We start from the raw sequence: 12301 nt of genomic DNA on the forward strand, positions 1-12301 counted from the left end.
TAGTGGCAGAGACTGGCCTATACATGGAGTCTTATTCCCGTAACCTAACTCCAAAGAGATGATAGAGTTTCAAGAGTATAGTACATGGTATACAGGGGTAAAAATAAATAGCAGTGCAAAGGGAACTTTCTTTTCTTTCTTCTACTCAAGCATAAAATCCATATTGTTCCATGGAATTATCAGCTATCGGTTTATCAGTACTAGAAAGAATAAAAAGGCAAGTAGTTCTTATAGAAGCCAATGTGCATTTCTTTCACAAAGAAGCAATCCAGTCAGTCATGAGTGAGACTTCTCCACTTTTCATAGAACTTTAATTTATGGAGTTTTGCCTAGCCTTCTGGGTTCTTTTCAACTTCTGTATATCAACCTTTGTTCCTCGCCCTTTTTTTTTTTTTTTTTTTTTTTTTGGTGGGGTAGCGGGGGAAGAGGGTATTTTTTTTCTTAACACTTTACAGAAAGATACAGAACAGAATAATTACCATGTCAAAAAAGGATTTCTCATTTGTATAAAGCAACAATATAGGATTCGACAAAGTGGAAAATATTCAAGGAATGTAGGTTCTGCCCATGGCTAAATTATATAACCAAAAATACCACTTAGATGGTCAACATCAGGTTGCATAGTGACATGCTAGATCCATCTGGCTGAGCTACCGAAAAGTAAGTTTTGAGAGTTCATCCAATACCAGATAATTAGGTTTCCTTATTGTTTTCCACTGAATGTTTGACTGAAGGAACCAAACTGACAGTTGGTTTTGGCATTAAGTAGAGTTGACTCGGGCTCAATCCTACAGCTAGTCAGAGTAAGAACCTCTCTCCACCTAAGTGTCGCCATACACTTCTAGTGGGAAGTAGGAATTACATTTTAGTGTTTAGTCCACGAATTTTTGTTTTATAATGTTGTCCATTATCGCTGATAACAAAATTGAAGTAAATATACTTAATCTCTGGCATCAGAGATATTGCTTTACATATAAATACTTTCCTTACCCACTGGTATTTATTACTTTCATTTCATTTTTTAATTTGGTCACATTTATATTTATGAGACATGCTATGACTTCATCACAAATCTATGTTTTACCAAATATCCATAACAGATTTATTCTCTACATGGATTTATATTAAATAGTAGAGATGAGTACTGGGAAAGCCCTTTTATTCCCCTTTACTCTCTAAAAGCTAAATGAGGCCTGAATTTTCAAACCTAGAAATTCATTCTTTTGACTCAGTCTCCTCAAGGACTGGGTTATACTTGATGCTTTTTTAGTTACTTATGCACTAAAATCAATGACTACTGTGTGAAATCCTTTCCTGCAAGAAGCCTAGCCAGAGACGAGAAGGCAGGGCAATGAACAGAGGGAAAGAGGAGAGAAAAGAAGGGAAGGCACTAAGGAAAGAAAGGAAACAAAATGGTCAAGGGCAATAGGTGGAGAGTCCAAGATAAACCATGAGTAATTCATACTCTTGAGTAAGACCAGTTGATATACTACCATTCCCACTTAAATACAACGTTATGCCCATTTGGAATTCTGATTCTAGGTTCCAAGGATCGTTTCTGGATTTAAAAGCAAAGAAATGAAAGCAATTACTAAAACTGCTTGTGCGCCGAGGCAAAAACCACTAGGTAGAAACAAACAGAAAACCTATTGGCTCGTTATATACATCCCTGATCTGAGGGATCAGCATAATTATCAATACAGTTTTCCAAGGGTAGGTTCCAGAGTTGCTGTTTTAATAGAAATAAAAAAATGCTCTTGAATGAAGTTCAAAAGCCTACAAAAGTTAATATACTGCTGATACATGATTTTTACTTTGTTAAAAATAAGTATTAAAGAATAATTTCATTTAGATCAAGTTTATTTTTTCCCTTTTGGGAAACAGAACATTTTCTTCATTGGACATGATTTTCTTATTCTTTTATATATGTGCAGTTTAGATAAATAGTTGAAATTGAAATCCACAGGTGACACGAATCTATCAAAAGATCATTGCTCTTTCATTAAGTGTATACCAGAACCAATCTCTTTTTATTTTTTTTTGAATCATCTAGATGTTTCTAGAGGCAGCTTTACTGTCTGGCATATGATGACTTTAATTGGCATCAGTGTTGTTCCAGCATTCTTGATTCTTCCTCTAAGTCCTATTTTATGCTGCAATGTTAAGCTTTCAGTTGCCAATAACACTCCTTAAACAAACATAAACACATTAATTTCTGGCTAGCATCAAAATAACTAATTCCAACTCCACTGTAAATGTTTTACAGATAAGAATTTCCAGTGAAAACTGATTTCTGAACATGTCCCTAGCACACTTTTTCAGGCTCATCACAGTTCCAAATTTCCCATCTGCGTACATTCTGAAAATTCAGCATACCAACCGCATAACAACACTGGACTGTAGAGTAAATAAACATGTTCCGTAGTGCAACAAGCCATTTCTAACCTTTGCAAATCGGGGAAGACTTGGTCACATTCCTTACACTCCTGGATTGCATGTATGTCTCGGAGATCGTTTTCACTTTCGAGTTTTTGTTGAAAGTCTTCTTCCACCATTGAAAATGCTGAGTGAGGGGTACTGCAGGGGAACTTCTGGTGATCTGCTAGTTCAGCCTTGGACTCAAAGAGCTGATCACAGTCCTCGCAGCGATACTGCCGTTCTTCTGTGAAAATAACTCAGATGTTACCAGGCCTGGGCCGCTCAGGAAGTGTCACCACAAACCAGCAGTTCTTACCGAATTATGGAAGACATACTAGAAATTATTTCATTGTTATTTCCACCACTGCCATTTTTAACCTGACTTAAAAGTAATACCTGTAGAGAAGCCAGGACGCAGCCTAGCAGGATAATGTGGTTCCTGTGGCTTCAGTATAGCCTGTGGAGCCTCCTTACCAGATAAGAACGTTATGGCTTAAACCCTTCCAGGGGTTAATATTCATTAAAAGTAATAATGACCACTGACTGCATCATCTATTTCCTCGACCCTGTTCATGGGTTCCTGATACTTCTCAAAACCCGATCAGGAGAAACTGTAAGTCGGATTTTTGTCCCATTCTCAGATAAGGCTACTAAAGCTCAGATTAGTCCAGTAACCAGTCAGGGATTATAGAGCCAAGGGGTCATGCCAGGATTTGAACCCATCTCTGTCTCATACCCTTCTCAATGGGCCATGTTATCTAGAGGGCACATGGGACACTGAGTCCCCATCTGAGTCATGCTGATACCTGGTTAATAGCAGTAAACTTGGATGTTTCATTACATTTCCCATTACCACGTAACGGGACACAGGATGTTTTTAGTACCCTTCAAGGCTAATTTATGTTACCCTAGGGTCAGTGCTAATTGGCAGGGCCCTCTTAAACAGCAAATATATGCATTTGCACTCTGAATCAGAAAGATAAATAAGTGGTCATAGTGGGAACTAGTGATAACAAGGTTATAAAGTGTCAGGTAGTGATGGTATTGTTCCTATTCTTTCCACCTGAATCACTTTTAGCCTGCTCGTGAGGCCATACTATGCACAGCCCACACAGACGCAATCACAGAAGGCTTGAAAACAGCTCACAATGCTGAAATGACACCCAGGGCAACGTGACACATAATCCCTGTTTTATAGCCCTATAGCCAGGACCTATAGCCAGTTGTTCACTGACTGTTTTTGTGGGAATATTTTAGTCACCAACAAATGCTAGGCATTTTGCTAGGGAATGACTATATAAGAAACTCAAGGGGATAGACATGTGAACAAATAGAGTGTGATATATTTTATGACCAAAGCATGCATAGGTCCTAAGGGAGCCCAGAGGAACGTGTCTAATCCATCTACTCTGAGGGAGACACGTTCAGAAAAGGCTTTTTAATGAGCGAGCATCCGCAGGTGAAGTGGGATGAGAGAGGACATCTCAGGCAGTGGAAACAGCATGGACAGGTGGTAAAGGAAAGGAAGAGCATGGCAGCTTGTGGAAAGGCAAAGCTGTAGTAAAACAGGGCAGGTCGATAGGGTGCATGTAGGGAAGCAATGGGAAGTGAAGGAAGAGAGGGTAGCAGGTCACTAGGGGCTTTGGGGGCCCATGCTAAGAAGGGAGCAGAAAACCACTGAAAGTCGGAAAGCCTAGCTATAGTGTGAGAAGTTAAGTAGAAGTCAAATGGGACACCACCGCTATAATCCACACACAATACTGGTTTCATTTAAACTAAACAAATAACAGGGAGCCCAGGATGGTAAAGAAATCACTGTGTAGATTTAATATGTGTGTCAACTTTGGACGGTAGAGGGTTAAGGATTTATTCTAAAATAAATCACCTCAGCTCTAAAGTCAGGTTTCTTGATGACATTTTCCAGGTAATGGAAATATTTCCTATAATTTGTCACACTATTCACATATTTAAGATCTACATTTAGGGTGTGCCTGGGTGGCTCAGTTGGTTAAGCATTCAATTCTTGATTTTGGCTCAGGTCATGACTTCAGGTCATGAGACTGAGCCCTGTGCTGGGTGTGGAGTCTGCTTGGGATTCTCTCTTTCCCTCTGCGCCCCCTCTCCCCCACCCCTGCTTGCTCTCACTCTCACCCTCTCTAAGAAAAAAAAAAGAAAAGAAAAAGAAAAAAAGATCTACATTTAGGATCTCACCAGCAGTCTGAACACAAACAGAACCTCCAGGCCACAGAATGGATGGAAAAGGCCTAGGTTTTAGAGATAGCAAAACCTTGGTTTGAAAGCTGATTCTACTACTTTCTAGTCATGTGGTCTTGACCAATTTACCTAGCTTTAGGTAGCCTCAGTTTTTCTGTGTGTGTAACGGAAATGATTCCTCTCCTACAGGCTTGATCTATGTGTAAGACCAAATGAGATAATAAATGGAGAGCATATATCTGGTGTACAGTAGGTGTGTGATGCATGTGTTTTATTTTCTCTCTCCTAAGCAATGTGAAATCCTAGGAGTATAAAACACAAATCACCATTAAACACCATAAACATTACATATAACATATATGGTGTATATATATATGGATATGGATATGACACAATGAAGACAAAAAGCAACTGATGGGTTCAAGAGTGTTGTAAAGGCAGGTCATTTATGAATGGTAGCCCTAAAAGAAGAATAGTCACTTCTATTTAGTTTTTTAGAATATTTATATTGTTAAATATTTATATTTAGAATTTAGAATATTTTGAATATTTATATAACTAGAACACTTAAGAGTATTTATATATCTAGAACATTTATATTTCTAAAAATAATTCTTTGAAAACCTTTTAAGACCTAACATTCACCAATGAAAGTTGCCTTACTCTAGAGAAAGCTCAGATTACATTTCTTATCATATACACCCTCAGCTCTCACACACCCCATTGGACGAGACTCCCTATTCAGGCTGAAACTCTACCAGGCTGGTTGAGAACACTGGATTTCTAAGAAGAAAAGAATTTCCAAAAGGTTCCCAAAAATACAACTGCTATAATCTACAAAAAAGGCAGAATGCAGCCCAACCAAAGGAAAAAATGTTCAAGTAAAGAGCCAACCAAGACTGGTGGCATCCTTCGGAGGAGCTAAAGAAGGAGAGACTGAGGTTTTCCCGTTGGGAATGCCAGAGGGATGGCAGGTGGCTCGATCCCCACCTGTCAGCTAAGTTGGTGTGAGTAACCCTTCCCAGTGGTCCTTCCAGCTAAAAAACACTCTAAAGACGCCACTAGATTATGTTGAACCAAATCACGTTATATTAGGAGAGAAAAGTAAGAATGAGAAAGAAAACAGTACTCAATTTTTATCCCAATGATACAAATCAATATGGGTAGAATTTTCTCTTTATCTGTCCTGTACACATATAACTAGTAATTATAATTGTTCAGATCCCCCCCTTCATTTGATTTAGAATAGGTCTCTGGCAAATAAAAATTTCTCTGGCTGTAAAATCTCCTCTTGTGTACTTTTCTCCCAATCCCCATCCCTTCAACCCTCTCCCATATGGTCATGCTGGCTAGGATTTTACTCCCATTGACACAGTTTTCCCAGTAACAGAACATAGATGGGAAGAAACAGCCACCAGATTTATGAAAGTCCAAATTGAGTTCCCTGAAATGACTTTTGTACAGTGAAAGGATTCTCCCCATAGCTAAGGCATTGACAAAAAACTTAACCATGTGGTATATCTCAGTTGAAATAGTCAAAATTCTTTTCACCTCCACTTTAGGGAAAACCTCTGCTAACCTGGGCTTCAAAGTAACATCAGATGTCAAGCCAAGGAAAGAGCCAGTCGCAAGAGAGTTTGTTAAAACTGATGTTAAAGAGCCAGGAAAACTGATACATGCCACGTGCAATGGACTCATGGGGATGCTCCATCACAGGGACCGAATGAGGGTAGTGGGGACAGTGGCGTGAGCAGTACTAACCATGGATATCCGGCGCCATAGTTTCATGGGGATAGTCTTCACTCTTCATGAACAGCAGGAGCTCCTCTCCCGGTGCAATGTCTGTGACTACTCTATAAAATATCTTCAGTAAGACCAGAAATGGATGAGATGGGAAGAGAGAAAGAAGTGAATGTTAAGAAAGGGCAAGATATCCACTAATATCTGTACATTTTCTCAGACCCGAACATATTTCTTTTTATTTTTATCAAAAGAAGCATGACTTCCTGTTTTGTGTCCTGAAAATTAGCCTTCTGATGACAGATGGAAAGCTGTGACTCTCATGCCAATTCACAAAGCTCTTCCAAATCCTACTTCACCAATCAAATTGTCTTCACACAAGGCTTTCTGTGTCACATACACCTTGTGTAGTATTTAGTGAAGAACTTTCCCTTCTCTGAATTCCTCACTCTAGTGAACCCCCCGCCCAGGTATTCACAGAGCGGAATGTGTCTGGCATTATTCAGCAGTAGCCTTGCAAAGGGCGGCAAGGGCACAATGACCTCTCTTAACATGTCCTCTAAGGCAGCCACCTTCTCAACAAGGTGTTTTTAAGGCAGCAGATTGGAAGGACATGACATAAAGAGCTGAGCTGTAGCGAATATAGTCAAAGGAGAACCTTTTGTTTTTAAAAAGCTTAATCCCGCTCTCACCAATCATCAGTACTCCCAGATCCAGGACTTGCCCTCATGCCCCAGCTCCTGACTCCCATTCTCTGAAAGCAGGCGATATGCCTTTAATTGATTCATTCACTAGGGTGGTAGGGGGTGGTGCTTATTCCCCTGCTTTCTAGCAAAATTCTGAGGAGAGAAAAAATTTAATAAATCTGTTAATGACTGACTAGAAGCTGTGGGGCAAATATGGACCTGTAATTTCTGAGAGCTGCCTACCTTTCCCCTCACCAGCTCTGTGACCTTAGGCGAGTCATTGTCCAATTTACTTGTCCAGGTTTCAGGGTTCTTTTAATCTATAAAAGCATCTTAATTCACAATATATACAAATAGCTAATTATTATGTTGCACACCTGAAACTAATATAATGTTACATGTCAATCATATCTCAATAAAAAAGCATTTAATCATAAAAATACTTAAGGTACTTATTCATTTTACCACAAAAAATGTTCTTAGTTTTTAATCTTATTCTAAGATTATTTATTAAACAACAACTCCATGACCAGACAGAGGTTGTGGAAGAAAGAATGAGATTATACAATTAATTGGTGAAAATGGGACCAGTAACATTCACACACACACACACACACACACACACACACACACACAGTTCCACCAGAGCAACAAAGACAATTCAACAAAACTAGGGATTCAATTCTGCTCAGTCTCAATCCAATGGGAAGAAAACTCACATAACACAAATTACTAAGAACTATGAGAATATCTTTAGAGGGTATTGCTTTAACTGTTGGTTTCTTGCAGGATATTTGACATTTCAAATTGAGAAAAACTGAGTAAGTTAATACCTTATAAGATCAACAGAAATGTGCATAACTTTCCTGGTATTTATCTATTTGTTTATCTTTCGAAAAACAGAAGACATCAAATATAAGTATGTGCCTCTTTATTCCAGTAGGTGGCTCTAAAGTCCAGTTGTTTATTTTTCTATAAAAACATCACAGCACCAAATTCTGCTAAATCCAAAAAATCACTCAATGAGGAGTGTTTTCTGCCTAGTTTCTTTCCTGTCAAAATAAAATCATTTTTTATTCAACAGTAATTCAACCATGTGAAGTTGGTTTATAGAAAATAATGCTAAATGCAAAATGTTGCTAGAATATGTTATCATATAACCTAAGATTCTTTATATCTACCCATAGATAGGCTCAGACTATCTTAAGAAAATTACTCCTTGTTATGTGCTATTTCCACAAAAACCAGGGAGTGTGCAGTTTGTATCTTATTAACCCTCACCTGCACATTTTCCTGTTTTGGGAAGTACACTGAGAGGAATAGTTCTGTTCAAAAAGTTATCAGGTTGAGACAAATTAATGTGCATTTGCTTTTTTCCCCCTAAACCTTCCAGTTAAATGCTTATAAGCACCCCATTTCATTCTGGAGTTCTATTTCCCCTTAGAAAACAATGGACTTCTCTCAACAGTTTGAATCACCTCTTTTTTTGGCATCTCTCAAAGGTTTAACTTATTAGCTTCCTTTCCAACAACATGTTGACATTTGAATTGTGACATATTAGAACTTTTCGGTGGCTTCTCGGAAATAGTGAGGTTAAAGAGACAATACCCTGCAAGATCGTCACACAGGGCGATTGTCTCTGTTGGGGAACGCTGCTTAGACACACATGCCAGGTCATTTTAAGGAAGTATTGTGATATCATGATTTCTTTGTGGTCCACTCTGAATCACGTCTCTTAATTCCATTTCAGATTGACTCAATCCAGTGTGAACAGTCCAAGAAACAAAAGAAAATGATAGGTACATTTTAAGTATAGAATATAGAGACAATTCTCTTTGCAGGGACATCGATCGCTACTGTAATTCCCTATAAGTGTCCAGACTGTCATGTGAGGAATATTGAGTGCATAAAAAATAAAGGACACGGAAGAGTGTTGATGTTGGCTTTATTTACTGGAGGTAAAAGGTGACATTCCAGGCCATGAAAGGCAAGGTAAAGTAGAGTGGGTTTTAACTTCAGGGTGTTCTTTTAGATTTTAAGTGAATTTTTACGGTGCTCATGAAACCGAGGTTTGAAAAGAACTGGCAAGCGCCAGACGTAATGAGGGCAGATTCTGGGCACGCTTCCTCATATAGCAATAAGAATGTGCCTCGAAGTCCCATCTACCACACCCTTACAAATCTAGTGGGTTTTTTCGAGGTGTTGCTACCACTTGTGATCCTCTTTATATCTCATCTCTCAGGATCTTAGAGAAATTCGGTAACATTATATTTTTCCACCTATAATTACAATGACCCAAAAATATAATTTGAATACTCGAATCCAGAGATGTCTACCTATAAAGTTAATTTATGTTCTAGCAATAATAATTCACCAGCAGCCTTGGAGAAGTGAGGGGAGGAGTTTAAACAAAAACGTAATGACAATTTGTTGCCTCAAAACAACTACGTGGAGGAATGATGGAATGTAATCTTGGAGGAATCAAGCCTTTCAGAAAATCAGATATCACACATCTCTGCTTTTATATTATAAAATAGGTCTTTCAGCAAATAAAAATGCAATAAATAACAGAAGTGATTTATGTAGCTTTTTCCCACAGGTTTGTGTATTAAGTATTCTTGGCCATGCTTATAAAAAATATAACCATAATGTCTTTAAACTCAATGTATTCTCAAAATCTCAGCTCTATTGCAGTCCTGCAAATTATATGTCATCTGAGTTATGTACCAGAAGCAGAGATCCTACCAATATAACCTCTCCGGTTTTTGAGTTGGAGAAAAATGGAAGGAAATCATTACTCTGTTAAATTCCATAAAAGAAAAGGTCTCTTCTCCCATCAGGGGGTTTTACGGAAAAAGTTATCTGGATCCAAAATAAAACTGTCCTGAATCTGGGATTTTGTGAGGAATTCAACTCAAGTATATAAAGAGTCTCAAAGACTTAGAAAAAGTTCAAATTGATACAAAAAGGGTTGTTGATTTATTATTTTGCTGTGTCTCTCTCGGAATGTTTTATAAGAAGGAAAAAAACTCAATTCCTCACAGTATTAGTTGAAAGATAAGAGGAACGGGGCCTTAGAGTTTAAGAAAATAGGAATATATAAAAATTCCGTTCTTTTAAAAGTCATGATAAGCATTTTTAAAATGTGTTAACTCCTCTAGAGTTTTCTCTTTGGTAGCAAATAACAAATTCCAGAAATACAACATGTTATGACCATGACCTAATTGTGCGTACATCTGACACTTTTGAAAGTTAAGGTGTTTTTTTTCATTTTATCATATAAAAAATTTTAATTTCCCAATATCTTTGTGGACTCTTTTTATTTTTCCAGAAATCTATTTTTCTATCTTTGTAAGTATGGATATTATATTTAGATCTCTGGATGCCTCAATTTATAAGAATAAATATTTACAGTAAATGTTTTCATTACTAGATCATTTTGTACTTTTTTAATTTTCTAAATTTGCTAAAATAGCATAGTAGTGAAATTTCTAAATTTCTTTTTAATTCTAAATCACTAGATTTTGAAAATAAAACTAGAAATTCCCCAAATTGTTCACTTTTATTAGTGGTAAAATTCACAATTTAAGGCATAAATTTAATATTATATTCATCTATATAGAAATTACTCTAAACATAATTATTATATTTAATGTATTTTAATCAAACCTTGAAACCAGTTCCAAATGTCAAACAAATATCCCTTCAGTTAATATTTGCAAGGCTAAGCTAAGGATAAAAAAAGGCAGTGGTGATTATATTTGATTTAACAAATTTTAGACTTCCAAAAGGTGTATTTTCATACAATGTTATGTATAAGCATGTACGTGCTTGGATATGTTATATATTTTTATATGTGACCTATAAATGTGGCAAAGTATACACCTCGGGAAAATTTCAAATTTGCATAAAATATTAGCAATCTCATATTTTATCTATTAATATAAATGAATGATTAATGGCATATGCTTAATTCTAATTATATATCATATAAGGATATGTAATAATATATTATGTATAGTACATTGTATATATGTTATATATAGTTATCTATTATATGTAGTTGGAATTGGAATTAATCATATTTTATTAAATATTCATGTTCTTTTGTTATTTAAGTCCAAGAGCACAAGCACTAAAAAGAGTATGGATGCTTACAAGCATTCCGATAGGAAAGTTAATAGGCTATAAAAGACTTCAGACGAATTCTGTTTTATACTGTCAAGGCCTGTGTTCAACCTAGTCCTCCATCAAACAGACAATGCTACTATTTGTATTTATAAATGGTAATAATGTGGGTTCTTGTTTATTATCCTATAAAATAGAAAAATCTAGAATCTGTCAGACCAGACTTACAGTCTAGTTTGCTGTGCTTGGATCAATTTAAAGTATTGTGCTTGTACTATTGAGACAGAAGAGAAATTCAGTGCACAGGGGGGAAAACAAGAAAAAAAGAAAACACATCATTTACTTTTAAAAAGATGAACAAGGCCTCATTATTATGAATCCCGTTTATTTTTCCTGGTCAAGCACTGAAGTTTTATTTATGCTTAATAGACAGCATTTGGCATGTCTAAAAATGACAGAAGTGTGAATTATGAATGACCTTCAACCTATTCAGGAAGTTGTAATAATTGAAATAATAGAGAAATGTACTCCCTGCAGAATCTGTATGGAGAGACAACTTTTTCAGACTATTGCTGTCTTCTCCCTTTGAAGTTGACAGTTGACTTCTGCCTCTCCCAGCTCCCAACATTCAGCCTGAGTGCTTTCTTTTCTATAGCTTCACGCAATGTATCAGTCAGAAGACTAGGAACAACTGAGTGGAACTTTAACATTTGGAAGCTAGGTGGGAGGGGAGGTAGGTGACAGTTTGCATATCTGAACAAAGTCAACATTAGATATGAACACATCTGTCAGCCTTGGTGCTGCAGAGAGGTAACATCAGGTCCACAAAGACAATGTGTGCATATGTGCTGGCTTTAGGAAACACGGTCTGGACCCCCGATCTACCCATAGCAATGTGGGAAGCCCCAGTGTTCAGGAGGGCACAAGGAATGTCCAGTTTTTAGCCTCAACAAGAGGGACTCTATTATACATTCTCAGCCTAACTGGTAAGAGATAACAAGAAGTATCTTCAGGAGACAGATATTGATGACAGAATGGAAAGATATTTGTCTAACAGAATGGAAGCTTTATCATGGCCAAGTTCTGCCAAAGCAAACCACCCTCAGTTTCCTTAA

At 37.1% G+C, this 12301-nt stretch overlaps 1 protein-coding gene across 15 annotated transcripts in view; it reads right to left on the reverse strand.

The window, feature by feature from the left end:
- MECOM (MDS1 and EVI1 complex locus) overlaps positions 1–12301 on the reverse strand; it is a 531718-nt gene that overhangs the window by 41110 nt on the left and 478307 nt on the right. For all 15 annotated transcript variants that reach the window (XM_027584132.2, XM_027584140.2, XM_027584127.2 and 12 more), the window contains 2 exons: positions 6394–6496; positions 2446–2662 (listed from right to left, as the gene is read on the reverse strand). In XM_027584132.2, the coding sequence (XP_027439933.2) occupies positions 2446–2662; positions 6394–6496 (320 nt within the window). The remainder of the gene's footprint in view (positions 1–2445; positions 2663–6393; positions 6497–12301) is intronic.

The sequence above is a fragment of the Zalophus californianus genome, chromosome 1, assembly GCF_009762305.2.
Source record: "Zalophus californianus isolate mZalCal1 chromosome 1, mZalCal1.pri.v2, whole genome shotgun sequence".
Taxonomy (NCBI): Eukaryota; Metazoa; Chordata; class Mammalia; order Carnivora; family Otariidae; genus Zalophus; species Zalophus californianus.